General features: G+C 35.1%; 1 protein-coding gene across 3 annotated transcripts; it reads right to left on the bottom strand.

Annotated features, from left to right (window-relative positions):
- Positions 1 to 5954: 5954 nt before the first annotated feature.
- Positions 5955 to 16274, bottom strand: LOC141845076 (uncharacterized). Of its 3 annotated transcripts, none has more exons than XM_074733114.1 (9): positions 16178 to 16274; positions 14720 to 14844; positions 12551 to 12715; positions 12181 to 12286; positions 11605 to 11787; positions 9585 to 9750; positions 9160 to 9470; positions 6542 to 6631; positions 5955 to 6367 (listed from the first exon to the last, which is right to left on the bottom strand). In XM_074733114.1, exons 2-9 carry the CDS (start codon positions 14732 to 14734, stop codon positions 6303 to 6305), a joined length of 1101 nt encoding a protein of 366 aa, XP_074589215.1. In that variant the 5' UTR covers positions 14735 to 14844; positions 16178 to 16274; the 3' UTR covers positions 5955 to 6302. The 3 variants fall into 3 exon arrangements, with proteins under 3 accessions (XP_074589215.1, XP_074589216.1, XP_074589214.1); XM_074733115.1 differs by having other exon boundaries at positions 12551 to 12729; positions 16031 to 16267; XM_074733113.1 differs by having other exon boundaries at positions 16031 to 16267.
- Between the last annotated feature and the right edge of the window lie 76 nt (positions 16275 to 16350).

Genomic DNA, 16350 nt, shown 5'->3' with positions numbered 1-16350 from the left:
GATTCTTTATGCAATCGGATGGGATGAGAGAAGGTTAAAAGGGGGGAAAAGTAAAGTATTTATTTTTTTTCTTTATTTAGAAAGGATGGAAAATTCATTAACATAATGTGTATTATATTGTTTAGAGAAAAGAAAGAGGAATAAAAATTAAATATATGTAATTATAAAATTATCTACATTTTTTTTAAGATAATACATATAAAGGACTGATGGAAAATTATAAATTTGTATCAATATTGCATAGAAGTTGGAATATGAAAAATCTTAAAATAGAAAATATATTTTTTGGAAGAGAAGAAGAAGATTAAGGTTATTTGTCTCTATTTTTTTTAAGTTTTGTTTTCAAAGAAATTTATAGTAAGGGGTAACGTTGATATCGTAGAGTACGAGTGATTGAATACTAGATGGTGACAACACGCGTTGTGTGAAGAACGACTACACAAAAATGAAATACCTAAATAGATGAGTTAATTTAAGAATTAATATTTTAAAATAGGGATAAAATTAGAATAAAATATTTTTGAATTCTCATTCTCTTTCTTTACATTTCAAATCGGAATATAAGAAATTATAATGATTCATGACCATACAAGAGTAAAACTTATCCTTCTCTCTCAGTTTTCCTTTTTAACTCACTCTATTTCAAATAAGAGTCAAAATTCTCCTTTCCCTTCTCTCCTCTCCTTTATGTTCTATTTGGATGGGGTGAAAGAAGGTTCATTAACGAAAAAAGAAAGGAAGGGAAGGAAGGGAAAGGGAGGGGTCCCCTTGTTTGTTTGGAAGCAATGAAAGATTCATTAATGTAACATGTATTATTTTGTTTGGGAGGAAAGGAAAGGAAATAAAAAATTAAATATATAAAATTATAAAAATACTTTTACTTCTTAAAAAAAATAATGTAGAGGACGAATGGAAAAATATAAAATTCTATCAATATTGCATATAAAAGTTGGGATACAAAAGATTTTAAAATAGACAACGCATGTTCTTTAGATAAGTCCCTATTCTTGGAGAAGAAGAAGAAGATTAAGATTATCTATCTCTGTCCTCTTGAGTTTTGTCCTCAAAAAGATTTACGGCAAGGGCTAACGCCGATGCCGATGCCATAGTGTAAGTGGTTGGACACTAGGCGTGCGTTGTGTGAGGAGCGACAGCGTAATGCTGAGATATCTGTTAGTACGATCTTGTCCCAAGTATCAGTTGGTTTTAATGTTTGGCTAAATGAGTTTAAGTTAAACAATATTGGTGATCTAACATGTGTGATTTGAGTAAATAGGAAAGTCCAGGTTTGAAGTCTTGGCAAATGGTGAAGTCTCGGAGATGCGGCCTTTTGGCAAATGGTGAAGTCCCGGAGATGCGGCCTCTTGGCAAATGGTGAAGTCCTAGATGTGCGACCTCTTGGCAAATGGTGAAGTCCTAGATGTGCGACCTCTTGGCAAATGATGAAGTCCTAGAGGTGCGACCTCTTGGCAAATGATGAAGTCCCAAAGGTGCGGCCTCTTGGCAAATAGTGAAGTACCAGAGGGTGCGACCTCTTGGCAAAAGGAAGACTTAGCATGACGTAGCTGATGGAAACATCTCAAGCAAGTACAAGGATGAGGAGTTGTGGGCTCGAAAGCATCCAAAAAGGGCACAAGGTTTGTGGAAGATGTTTGAAGACGTGAGTCTATGCTAAGGGATGAAGAAGGAAGCTGAAAGGTGAGTTTCAACTTCATTAGTCGACTGGGATGATATCAGTTGACTGGTGTCTTGATCCAAAACACAAAAAAAAAATCAGTCGAGTAAAAAAGCAGAGAACAGTCGACTGTTCAGTCGATTGGGTGAGTGAATCAGTTGACTGGGTAAGTCAGCAATCGACTGGTATTCGAACATTGGGGCTGACAAATGGAAAAATAATGCAATCTACAGTAGTTGTTAGAGCCCACCAGTCGACTAGTCCTGAGACAGTCGACTGACATCGTGAAAATATAAAAAGACGGATTCAAGCTTGGAGATGGAACAAGTGTTTTCATTTTCTCATGTCTGTAACATCTTCAAGTTTTGTCTTTCAAATTCTTTCTCCATACTTCTCTATACATTTGTAAGAGGAAGAGTACAAGTGTAAAGGTTTCTACACCTTCGTAGTTATTTTGAGAAAGAGAAAGCTCATAGTGAAAAGGTTTTGATAGTATATGTGGATCCTTGGAATAATCACCTCGAGAAGGTGGATACCAAGTAAATCAAAGGGGTTAGCATTGTTTGATCTTAATTTTGCTTTTGTCTTGTGTTTTCGCTAATAATATTGTAGGCAAGAGCAAAAGTTGCTATTCAGCCCTCTCTAGCAAACGCAACGGTCCCAACAATCTTTAAATAAATGAGTTAATTTAAAAATTAATATTTTAAAATAGGGATAAAATTAGAATAAAATATTTTTGAATTTATCTTCTCCTTCCTTACAGTTTAAATCGAACATGTGTGATTTGAGTAAACAAGAAAGTCCAGGTTTGAAATCTTGGCAAATGGTGAAGTCCCGGAGATGCGGCCTCTTGACAAATGGTGAAGTCCTAGATGTGCGACCTCTTGGCAAATGATGAAGTCCCAAAGGTGCGGCCTCTTGGCAAATAGTGAAGTACCAGAGGTGCGACCTCTTGGCAAAAGGAAGACTTAGCATGACGTAGCTGATGGAAACATCTCAAGCAAGGCAAGGATGAGGAGTTGTGGGCTCGAAAGCATCCAAAAAAGGCACAAGGCTTGTGGAAGATGTTTGAAGACGTGAGTCTATGCTAAGGGATGAAAAAGGAAGCTGAAAGGTGAGTTTCAACTTCATTAGTCGACTGGGATGATATCAGTCGACTGGTGTCTTGATCTAAAACACAAAAAAAAAAAATTAGTCGAATAAAAAAGCAGAGAACAGTCGACTGTTCAGTCGATTGGGTGAGTGAATCAGTCGACTGGGTAAGTTATCAGTCGACTGGTATTCGAACATTGGGGCTGACAGATGGAAAAATAATGCAATCTACAGTAGTTGTTGGAGCCCACCAGTCGACTAATCCTGAGACAGTCGACTGACATCGTGAAAATATAAAAAGACGGATTCAAGCTTGGAGATGGAACAAGTGTTTTCATTTTCTCATGTCTGTAACATCTTCAAGTTTTGTCTTTCAAATTCTTCCTCCATACTTCTCTATACATTTGTAAGAGGAAGAGTACAAGTGTAAAGGTTTATCCACCTTCATAGTTATTTTGAGAAAGAGAAAGCTCATAGTGAAAAGGTTTTGGTGGTGTGTATGGATCCTTGAATTAATCACCTCGAGTAAATGGATACCAAGTAAATCAAAGGGGTTAGCATTGCTTGATCTTAATTTTGCATTTGTCTTGTGTTTCAGCTAACAATATTGTAGGCAAGAGCAAAAGTTACTATTCAGCCCCCTCTAGCAAACACAACAGTCCCAACAATCTTTAAATAGATGAGTTAATTTAAAAATTAATATTTTAAAATTAGGATAAAATTAGAATAAAATATTTTTGAATTTATCTTCTCCTTCCTTACACATTAAATCGAAAGGTAAGAAATTCTAACCGTTTATGAGTATGAATTTATCCTTCTCTCCCCTTTCTCTTCTTAACTCATTCCATCCTAAATAATGATTAAAATTCTTCTTCTCTTTATTTATTCTTCTCTTTTCTTTTCTCATCTTCTCCCAGCTCAATCCAAAATGAATTGAGATTAAACGGGTCACACCATGAGCTAACCAAAAATAATATATATATATATATATATATATAATTAAATTTGTAAATTTAGATTACGAATTAAATGGGTCCATTAAATTTTTTTACTTTACTTTTGAATTTTGAATATTTTTTTCAAAATCCGTGAACTAGCCGGTCTAAACCCTTAACCTATATTGGCTAGCTCATTTATATTTATTTTTAAATAGATTGATAAAATTTTAATTCAATTCATTTAAATTATTTGATGACTAATTTAATAAATTTAATTCAAATTAACGGCTCTAACCACGTGACTAAGGTGCCTATGAAATCACAATCACTTGGTTGCAAAATGACAACTGAGCAAGCCAAGCCACAATTCAACCAGCTAGGCTGGGCATAATTTTCTGACCAGACCGTTATTCCAGAAATCAATTCGATCATCTAACCACAATTTATAGTTACCTATTGGTCCCCGAGGCAATGGTGCAACAGTTCCGAATTGTAACTCAGGGACCCGCGATTCGATCCCCAGTTACGGCGTATTTATAAGAATTTTCCTCCAAATGGGAAACGCAATCAAAGGATGCTGGGCATCTGGATTGGCCGCCGTATGCGCTTCCCGATTTACCCTGGTGGTCAGTGAAAAACTTCCATGGGACCGGACCGACCACCCCCAGAGATGTGGCTACTGGGATTATCATTTATTTTTTTTATAGTTACCTATTGGAATAACCGCCGATCACACAGAAGGTAGAGAGAGTAGAAAGACGAGCAATAGGTAGCATGAAAAATAGTAACATGAATGTAGCATGCATGCAATGAGTCCCATTTACATGTAGTGGAATCCACATCCATGCAATTGAGTATGTCATGTTGCCCCCGGGGCATAGGTGAGTTGATTACGACGTAGCAGACTTGCAGAAGAGGGCAAAGGTTCGAATCCTGGCGAAACCAGACAATACCCTCCTGCATCGTAACCAACTGCACTTTCTCAATTTACCTCCTCACAGATGGTCGTGGGACCGACCGTGTGGGATCGCTAAGGTAGCGGATCCACCTTTTTGCATAAGAGTATGTCATGTTATATTCATGCTACTATTTTTCATACTATCTATCATTACTCTTTCAATATTAAAAAAAAAGTAAATTACTGGAATTTAAGAATAATGATAAAGAGCATGAAAGACACAAGGGGTTAGGTCCCACTTGCATGCAAGGGGTCCCACTTCCATGTTTGTGTCTCTTATGCTAGTTTTTCATATTCTCTATCATCACGACGGAATTTAAACCCCATCCATGCATGACACTCCTCCGCCTATAGTCTCATCTGCAGCACGTCGTTAACGCACCTCATTGGCGCACCCACCTCAAACACTGCCACTCGCCGTCATACCTCATCTCATTGCACACCAAATGTAAAATCAAAAACTAAGGGTCCTAATTTTAAATAGAACGAATATTCTAAAAATTAATTTTTAAATATGAATAAATTATATTTTAAATTTATTCAATAAATAAATTAAAAAAATCAGATTATTTAAACAAAATTCAATCCTCAAAATTATATTAAAGGGAAATTTAGTACATAAAAATACAAGATTCATTGATAAGTAAAATTCAAATATCTAAATTATATTAAAGAGCAATTTGGTACACAAAACTCTAATCAATATGATTCTAATAAAATAAATAAATAAATTTGCTACTCAACAATCCCTTCTAACTTTATGAATATCAAAGAAAGTTCATACAAATACACATACATTAGACGCATAACGAGATCGACTCTAAATCATCACATTCTAAAATTGACTCCTGACTATTACACCAACAATACTATACATGTACCATCTATGCTATGCCCTAGGAGCAATATAAGATCCTAATAAAGAAACTATTATACGCAATCTTATTTTACTGTGCAGAAATTATTTTCAAAATTCAAACTCGTGATTTCTAAATCACGTAGCAACAAAACTCCCTTTGGAACATCTAAATTATATTAAAAAAATCCAAAAGGAAGGGAAAATGGCATTTTTATGGAAACTTAACTACGTAATTTCAGTAAATTACCGAGATTTAAAACCCTTACGCCACACCCCTGTCTCAACAGCTGCATTATCAATGAGCCTCATTGCTGCACCCACCTTAAACACTGCCACTCACCTCGTACATCATCTCACTGCACACCAAATGTCCAAGATTAATCGGGAAAAAGCTATAAAAATAAATAAATAAATAAAGAGCCCCAAATGACATTTTTAGGGGGCAAAAAGAGCTGCAAAGAGGGACTTAAAAATCATCTCCCTTGGATTTCAGTGCAGGTAAATGGAGGAGGGCCCTTTGAAATTCAAGCTCTCCTCCACGCCCTACACTTAACCATAGAGAAGTTCAAACACAGTTCAGACCATTTGGTCTTCGGAAGTCAACAAGCATCCAAAAACATGAAATTTGTCTGTGCTCCAGATTGGAGAATAAATCCAAATTATAAAGAGAATCTTTGTGCTGCTAGTGATAACACAGCAGTTGATTGATAGCATGTGCTCAAATTGGCCAGCGTTGCACACCCTTCAAGCCTGGATAACCCCTATTGATGCCTCAATTCCTCAAAGTTTCTCCTCATCTGGTTGCGCAGATGGCACCGTCACTGGGTCGGCAAAGTATTCCTCAACTGATACACAATAAATAGAGTGCGCATCAAAAAGTTAAATTGAGGACGGTTTTATAAATCACTACTTGACAAAGTATTCCTAAATTTCAAATAGCGCACAAATTAAAAACTTAGATGAATTTATCAAGTAACGATTATGTGCGGCATGCAAATGTTTGAGCATAGAGCATCTACCTTGGTCGTCCCGTTCTGGGGAGTTGAGTAGGATATCAGAGTCTGATGGGAGGAAAGGAGAGCCAGTATAGTCTTCCAGAGCTCCAAGATCTTCAACAAAAGTAGTAAGATATAATAATCAGGAGAAGCAACAGGGTAAATTAACAGCAGGATATACTCAAGTTTGTTGATTTAAGGCTTATATACATGTGCTTCCAACAAATAAGTAACAATAGCTTAAGGCAATGGATAAATTCTCTTAATTTACCATACTGAATCCTCTAATGATAACTTGATAATTGCTCTAGTTACTGATTTTCTTAACGCTATGCATTTACAGTAAAATAGATTATAGGGCTTTGAATCTGATCTCTAATGAATCAATTCAGAAGTACTCTAAATCATGGTGTGATAATATTCTGATGCATATTTTTAATTGGGTATCACCTTGATCATCATCCTCTCTTCCTCCGTCCACTACAGATGTTCTGGTCGGTGATCAAACCTCTGTGGCATCTTCTTCATTTTCACACGTTCAGAGGACTTGCAAGAACAAAATATCTTTTGTAGCCCTCCCCACACATGTGATCTCTAGCTCATAACACCGCTGTTCACAAGTATCCACCACCAATGATGACCATGTTAGCACCACCCCTCTCCTTTGGTTGATCCAACACCATGCACCACTAATGAAGTGACCCTAACAACTATATTTTATGCCTCATAACGAGCACATTTTTCTCTCTTATTCTCCTTTGACATCAGTAATACTCCCTTCGAACAGTTTTGGCATCAGTTTCCTAGTTCCTCAAAGTCGTATATCCACCCTGTCAATGCATCCTGCAGGACATCACCCATAGATCCACTATTTCCCTCATACCACCTGACCCTTCCCTGCTTGCTGTGATTCCATCCACCACCCCTGCTCCCATTTATCCAATTCTCCCATCAATGGAACAGAACCTAAAAATTCATCTTCTCATCCACTTCCCCAATTCTCCAAATTTTATCCATGCTTTATCTAATAAAACGTCTTAGTTTATTAATCTCAATTAATTTCATTACCATTAATGTTATGTAACCACTTCTATATACATATATATGAGTCATTACTAATGTTGGGAATACCTAATCTACGAGTCACTACCATGACTGCCACACGACGTGTTGCGATCATGACTCCAGCACACGACGCATCGCGATCATGACTCCAGCACTCCACACATTGCGATCATGATTCCACTGTGTGATTCACTATGACATCGCTACTCAGTTAAGTTTAAACCTCAGTTTGGAAAGTTGGTTAGAACATCAAGGTGAGTTGAGTTCAGCCAAGTTAAGATAGTCAAGCTATATTAACTGAAATGGGCTGAGTTCAACAGGACTAGATGGGATGTGGGTGAAGATTTAGTCAATTTGAGGCAAGGTGGGAGTTCAAAGAGATTGTTGATGAGTGATGACAGTGCATTGAGGGCTAAACATTGGGTGTGTGTTGCTCAAGCTAAAATAGGAGCTACATGAGATGGTTGGGGTGGGTGTCAAGAGTTTTAGAAGATGGAGGTTCTAAATTGTAGATGAGGTTGTGAAAGTTGCTATTCAATGGTTGTATCTTGGAAGTTGAGTTAGAGATTGATTTAGGTTGAGGGTAGCTAGTGTGGAGATAGATTTAAGTTCGCTGTACTAGTTCTCACAGAGATGCTAAGTTTCATTGATGACTCTTCTGCTTGATAAATTTTGATTCACGATGTGAATTGCAGTTTAAATTGGCATTCATCTAGTTTATAATTTTCCACTTTATCATGTTATGATCATCTCATTTATGTTGCTTGCCCTACTTAAGTCCCCTTTCTTAGCACACCAAGGCTACAAAAAAGAGGGTGTTAAACTCTCTAGTGGGGTTGAGGTCGGACTTTCTAGGATGTTGCTCCATAAACACTTTGTGACTTTTGTGAATTTAGGATTCCTTGGTTGCTTTATCATATTTTTTATTGTGTGAGCACATATTTGTGGATACTTATAAGTAGTGAAAAATTTTGCTTTACAGATTCATTATGGTATATTATAATCAGTATATATGGGTGCAAATATTAAAAATATTTCTTCTGATTTATATTCTGGTGGTATGGGTGTTTTCAACTTAGCAGGTGCCAAAGAGATTGCCATGTGGCGGTAGTGAGAGCCATGACATACTAACAGCCCCGGAGACCCACTTGGAGTGTTACCAAATGAGTGAGGAATAAGCTATCACATTATTTGAATTATTTAGAGAGAAAAAAGAACACCTTGGAATAATCTGCTCTAGGATCAGCTCAGGCTTGCAGCTTCTGGATTCAAGCCTCCAGTGTTTCAGTTATATGATAAAACTAGGGGGCCTATTTTTATTTAATTCCAATATTTTATTTCTGAATATTCAAAATGATAAAACCATACATGTTGATTATCTAGCAATGGATCATTTAGTTGCACAGATTTCCTTATTAATGTTCTAATTAGGCTTATATAGATCCTCAGCAAGAAATCCACACTAGTTTGGACAAACTGAAAGTTCTAAGACATGAAATTTAAAGTATTAGTAAATATCCCTCTAAATTTTCATACTAATTATTATCAACTGGTATACCATCAGAGATATAGCTTACCTCCTAAATTAGCCAAATCAGTTGTTAATTCTGAAAGGTTTAAATTCCAAAGCTGTCCCAGTGATCCTAATGAAGCTTTGGATGAACCAATGTGACAATCTTGACCTAGTTGCAAATCTTCCGAACTTGCCACAGCAGATGTTAAGGTTGCATCAAGTCCTGATGCATCCAGGGCCATACCAGATATCTCAGATGGAGTGAATGGAAAGTGATTGTTTGACGCAACTGATGCAGGACTTCCATTGATCTCTGATATACTACATGGCACAGCTGACACAGCTTCTTCAGGTGTGTCACCATTCATCAAAATGCTGCAAAATACAAAGACATTCAAAAACCACATGAATGGCAATAGGCTTACAAGTAAAGAACAGGTTCAGGTTGCCTGATTTGACGCCCTCTTAAATCATAAAAAGTGCACATACTCTTTGCCAGAATTTATTGAAATAGGTTGGAATCTGGCTGGTGCAGGAATTCCATGAACCACATGGCAGCTGGTCAATGCACAACCAGTAGCGTCAAAATGTGGCTGACCTATAGCTGTCATTGCAGTTTGCTGAAGAACTGGATACCCCATAGGCATACTGTTAACTGCACTGAAAACGGGTCTTTGAGTAAGAATGATAAATCAGTGACAAAATGTATAATTTGTTGGAGGGAAAGGAAGGGGAAACCCAGCCTGCATCTTTCTCGGCCCTTTGGTTAAGATCAAGTGTGACAATTTATATAGTAACTTGATGATTCTTGAATATAATGATATAGCTCAAGGATTATGATTGCATACTCATGAAAAATCAAAAAGATTTACAGAAGCAAAAAAATCTGATACATCTACAATCTGAACACAACTGACTACAGAGGTATTTTGGGGATTAGCAAGCTTCACAAACAAAACCATGTCTCTAACAAAAATGTGATTTAACCAATAGAAAGAGGAAATAAAGATTCTCAGTTCAGCTTATACCATGAAGGAGTTTAAAAGTAATTGGAACAATAATTTAATGACAGTAGACACAACATTTGTGAGCTTACATGAGCAAGGCAAAAGAAAAAATATGTAGCCAAAAGAAGATGTATATCAGCAGTGCCAATATGACTTTTTGACAAGTTTCAGCAGGTGAAGAACTGGGTAGATCTTATTTGACTTGGTGACAATGTGACAATTAGTCTACAAGGATAAGCAAGCTTACCAAAACTGATTGAAAGATAGTCAAATGCATGAAATAGAAGCTGTACTGCTAGAATATACACACCAGATGACCAGTAGCACAATGACATCAGTTCTTGAATGAGTTAAGCATATGTTAAAGTGCATCATATAGTTGGCATGAATAAGCAACTTTTGAGTTACATAAAGTAAATTAAGCAGAAGAATGAAGTTATAAAGGAGGACTGTAACTTGACAAATTGGCAAGAAAAGGTTTTTTGGAAATTGGAAATGCTTGTGCAGGTTTTCTAAAAAACAAGATTGCAGAAATAAATCCAATAATTAATGTCAAGGTGACAGATCAGGAGAAAAATGTTAAAATCAATAGAAACTAAAGAAAATTCAGTATTCAAATTAGTCGTAAGTCATAATTAAAAGTGAGAATCTCATATTGATATAGAGAATATCAATATGCCAATATACAAACTTTAATATAGCGAAAACTTGGGGAATAATGAGAAGTATAAATAGAGAACTCTACAATAGAAGACTGAGTTTTTTTAGCATATTTCAGAGTATTTATAGTAGTGGAACTTAGATAGAGGATTGGTCACTCAGTAGCTTAGGATATCAATTGGCACATAAGCTCATCCTCTTGGTAAGCCATTGAAATGGATGTGCTGACAGCATTTTCAGTTATTGAAGATATGATTGTTCCTTTCAAGACAAATGATTATCAAATGAAGGAGAAGTTTCGGCTATGAATGGTTCAGCTGATTTCCTATGAAAAGAGCACCTGTTTGACCTACCTGCCATTCACATATTTTATAAACCCATGGGCCACAAACCCATTAGCCTTTAGGCCATTATACCATATGGTTTCTGTTGTATCCTATGCCACATGACGGAGAAGCCCTGCTATTCATGTGCAGCCTACCAGTTAATATGATTAGGAGTGTTATTGTGTGTAAAACACCTCTACTAATGAAGTAAACTTTGCAAGTGTTTTACAATTAATTTTTTGAGAAACCAAAATTGATTAAATCCCTATGGATATACTCTTAGAAGTTAGGTGTATTTCAACCAGATTCATAAAGGAGCAAACTAGTCGATTATAAGAACTTGAACATGAACTTTGAAAGAAGATAACAAACAACTTCCAGTAATAGCTGACTTTTGCAAAGTAAATCACAAAAAAAAGGTCTGCCGCTTAACTTAGAAAAACTCAAGTTTTAAATTTTCAACTATTATTTTTGGCAGATGACACCTTAATCAAAGATAGCACTGAAAGAAATTACCAGTCCTAGTATGAATTCCAATATGTTTTGGAGCAACTGGAGCATTTGGTTGGATAGAACTCTTCATAAGATGGCTTTGGTGTTCTAGCAACTGATTGAAAAGATTGATCTGGCTTTTCAACTTCAAACTTATATAATATGCCCTGAAAAATTCAGAATTTTCTTCTTCAAGTTTTTTCCACACTGCAAAATGAAAAGAGACATGGCATTAAACTAAAACACCATAAGATTCTCATTTTAAATAGTTATATGACTGATTTTAAAGTGAATTGATGAGCATTTTTCCCCTCAGCAAATTGTACTGTGCCATTCATGTGGACCTTTGAACTTGAGTTTTTGAAAAAAAAAAAAAATGCCTGCAAAACTAAGTGACAGCAATTCTACACAGTAAATACTTGAACTAAAGAAGAAATGATCTTGTCATCCTTAAAGAAATGTTCTGCGCAAGAAAAACAACAAACATGTGCAACTATTAGCTAAAAAAGTTTACCAAATACTAGCATATTTAATGTTCAATTCCCTAGTATGTATGAGTATCAAAAACCATATGAAGCAAACAGAGACTAGGAGGCTCACCTAGTGTGGTAAAAGCTGGTTCTATCTTAGCACGTGCGGACAGAGTCCTAACCACCTCCCCTCTGTTCATATACAGTTGCAGACAATGCTCTATGAGATTTTGGACCTGTAATAATATCCATAAAATAAGTGGTAATAGGTAAGGAATGAAATAGATTAAGGTAACATGTCTGTTTTCTATCCCATTATTTGCTAGCATGGTACAGATCATATCCAATGGTAAAGGACATGCAGGTAGGTATTTCTAGCATAGCCTATATATATGAAGGGAGAAAAAAAATTGAAACATATGTATGGTAGAGTCAGAGCCAACTGTCAAAAATTCTTATACAAACACATCAGGATGAAAATAAGAACTGAATTGTCTTACTAGTTCAATGTCTTCACGGGAAACATTCTTATTTTGATTGATTCCTTTTGAAGATGATCCAGTGGCTGCTCTTGGTGACTCAGCAACTAGAGAATTCTGATGGTTATGCGAAATTTCATTTGAAGCTTGGGATGAAGATTGTATTTCTTCTGTATTCTGAGGATTCTGTGCACATTTGACTTGAGAAAAGGAATAGAAAAGAAATATATCTCAAGACTAGGAAAAAAGGGTCATGTGATTACCATTGGCAAAATATATAAAAATTCCTGATAAGATCTCATTAAATATATAATCAACAAGAATAAAACAATTCATCAGACCTCTCCCAAGAACATGTGAATTGATTAAGTCTAATTCACCAAAAGTTCAAAGATTACTAGAACAAAAGCAGACCATATTAGTTATTCAGAATCTGTTTGATGTATATGTTGGCATTTTCAAAGTTGTCAAATCGAGATTACCAGTGTGAATCATTTTGATGAATTTTCAAATTATGGATTGAAAGGTTCAGATAAAAGATTATAAAATATATTAAAAATTTGTCCTTTATTCAAAATAGTTTTAATATCCAAAAATATATAAATAACATGACGTTCCATTTAATAACATAATATTATACATGAAGTTAACATTGATCCACATCAGGAATAGGTCCATATCTTCCATTAGAGAGAATACACAAATTATTATTTATTTCATTAAAGATTAAAATGAAATGTGCAATTGCAAATTTCATTGTCAAATTCTTTTCGCATAAAAAAATCATTGCCACCAAATAGAAGACTCTGCTATGACATGGCTTCTAAGTCGCCGTCAAATTGCACCCTTAGTTTCATTCTATATATTGAGATGATAAGATTAATTCTTCTAGGTGATTGTCAGGTGTCTTGTCCATTGTGGTTATCATCAAAGACTTTGTCACAATTTGACAAAATTTCCTTATTCTATGTAAGCATTGAATATGAGACTCCACTCTCATGACCTTATACTTCTATAATATATCATAGCATTCATCTTTTCTTTCTTCTTTCTAATGGTTTCAGTTTAATTTTTAATACATTGGGTTTAATTTATTTACTTAATGAGTCATAGCTACTTTTAATTTGTAAGAATTAAATATTTCCTTTCTCATTTTTAGAATTGTAAAAAATAAAATTCATATTCTATTGAATTAAACCCAAATCATCACTGTTCTTTTGATTTCTGGTTCATAAGTAAGAATTCAGAACTATATCATTTTACATGTGAATTGAAATGTGTTGTAAGATATAAATCATGAATCGTAAGATTATGACAACTATGGGTAGTTTAGGAATCACCTAACGTTCTTGTTGGTCAGGCATTGGAATTGTTATTCACTAAATGACTTTAACTTCAGAAGAAATAGCAATAAAATAGCCTACTAAAAAATAAAGAGGTCTAATAAAAAATACAATTTAGTTTTATTCTTATTTTGTTTTTCTATACTGAATATGTTTTCTGTGGGGGTCTCAATAAGACCAAGTTATTGTAAAAGCTTATAAAAAGAGGCCTTAATCCTATTGCTACAAACATTTAAGCAACAATACATGTTTCTAGTCTTGCATTCTCTCTTATTTCTAGTGAGATCGCCAACTATAGCATGCGACCCTCTATGACATAGCTTGTTAAATCACATGGATTTTATCTTGTGTTGTCTCAAATTCAAAATTGTGCATTGCATCATACACTGTTGACCATAGTGCTACAAATTATTTTTCAAGCTAGTAAAAAAAATGAAAGGAAACATGTTGATTATATAAGAATTAGGAGAACCAAATAAGCTCAATTCAATCTGAATATTCTTGTATTTTAAAAGAAAAAGAAAGACATCATTTGTAAAGGTATTTGAGACATACTTTTATTTTCAAAAATCATGACACTAATACATATACAGACAAAAATAAATAAAAGGAAAATTTCCAGAGGATGCTTGCCGAAATATTTTGTGAACATAAAACTACTAAATTTTCAGCAGGCATATCTACATAAAAGAGAAGGAAGAAGAGAATTAAGAATCAGCAAATCCAGATTGCAAGGAAACATGATCATGAAGAACTTAAGCATTATAGTAACTTTCTGTTTATATGCATGCTAAACTGAGAAGGATATATCTGAAAGATTACAAGTTAAAGCCAGAAAGGTTCTCACTTCAGTGGTCTTCATTTCAGTTCAATTCAGCTACATATCAAAGTTTCATGATTGATGAGAAAGTGATGACAGCAAATCTTAAACAGTTTCTAGAATAAAATATCCATGTTGGATTTGATTGTCTCCTGAAAGATGCAATATTGGTGTGTTAGTTAAATTTAAACAGACTACGAAGTAACACTTAAAGCACATATCATTTGGAACATGAATCCCACGTGGAACTAATCTGAATTTGTTTGAAGTAATGTGATAATGTACAAGAAGTTGAACACAACAATAATAATCAGATGAAAGGAATAAAAGAATTAATTATGTTCTTCCCAGCATGAAAGATGATGATGCCAAACATTAACTTGATTGAAACAAATTTCCTAGAGAAACACAAATTTTTTGCCAAATAATATCATACAATAGAGAAGTTTTGCTAGTTTTGGTTAAAATTATCTTCAGATAGCATTCAAAATATTTTTTTTAAATCTGAGTCAAGATTCTAGAAGCGCCCAACAATCTAATGAGACCACATAATAAATTGCAAGATTAGAAAAGTGTAAGAATGTGTAAATTATGACAACCAAATGCAATATACACGTCACATTTGTGTATTACTTATGCATGCTGTCATGTAATGGAACAGCTAATTGCAAAATAGACGATGATATGAAGGACTAACTAGATCACAATTATTATGGAGTAATAATGTACTTCCACTTTGTGAGACATTATCTGAGTGCGCTTTGAGTCACACCAAGTAGGTTATGATGAAGAGAATGAAAAAGAACATTCTTAAGAAACAGTTCATCTTATTTCTTCAAGATTTTTTTGCACTTCTAAATAAAACAAAAGCTTTTGAACTACAGTCCGAACACAATTTTTCAATGACTGATCTGTAAGTCCAAAAAAAGGTATCCGCTAAATACCCTGCTAGTGATTTCCTATTAAAGTATTTTGTTGCTTCATAGATGGAGCACTAGGTGGCTTATAGCTTATCTTGACTACAGCGACTACTAAGCCAAAAATTTAGAGCAATCTCGTCACATGGAGAATGTAAAATAGAGCTCAGGTCAAAGGAAGAAAATAATCAGCTTTAGATTCATCTTTGACTTTGTATAGACTCAATTCAAGTGCCTTTTCATCTACCAAGTGTTTTTCTTCCTACTCTAAACCACAATCGTTAAATCTGACAGATTATAACGATCAAAACACAGAGCAAACAAAGAACTACTTCGAGTCAAAGCACACGAATCTGGATTTTGAAGTCCATCCAAGAACTGAGGATGAAAGAGAAGTTCAATCGCGAGCGTTTTGCACTACCAAAAATCGCACGGGAAATTCCATCCCGCAAAACATTCTTCACTAAGTTTGGCGACTTCAGACCAGCCAAAAAGCCCCCAATCAGATTTGGTCCGCCGCTTTAATCCTTAGATTCCGAAACACATCCATCGACCAATCCGTACTTACCAGAGAAAGAATCTGACGCCAGAAAAAGGAACTCCTTTTAGGGTTCCGAGATCGAGCGGCGAAGTAACGACAAAAAGAGTGACCGGACGAAGAAAAGTGAAAGCTCAGCCAGACCTCTCGTTAGAGCCTTATATAGTATCATCAACAAGGTCTTAATTATTAATGACGCTTTT

This window comes from Curcuma longa, chromosome 14 (assembly GCF_044706935.1).
Source record: "Curcuma longa cultivar G26 ecotype Majalengka, Jawa Barat chromosome 14, ITB_CL_G26_1.1, whole genome shotgun sequence".
NCBI classification, from domain to species: domain Eukaryota; kingdom Viridiplantae; phylum Streptophyta; class Magnoliopsida; order Zingiberales; family Zingiberaceae; genus Curcuma; species Curcuma longa.
This window is presented reverse-complemented; position numbering and strand designations above follow the sequence as displayed.

What these genes read in the sequence shown, in the direction of transcription:
- LOC141845076 (XM_074733114.1), bottom strand. An exon ending in ACCAGCTTTTACCACACTAG is followed by an intron (nt 11,788 to 12,180) that starts GTGAGCCTCCTA and finishes TTCATTTTGCAG; the next exon opens with TGTGGAAAAAACTTGAAGAA. An exon ending in CCCAGAACGGGACGACCAAG is followed by an intron (nt 6,368 to 6,541) that starts GTAGATGCTCTA and finishes ATTGTGTATCAG; the next exon opens with TTGAGGAATACTTTGCCGAC.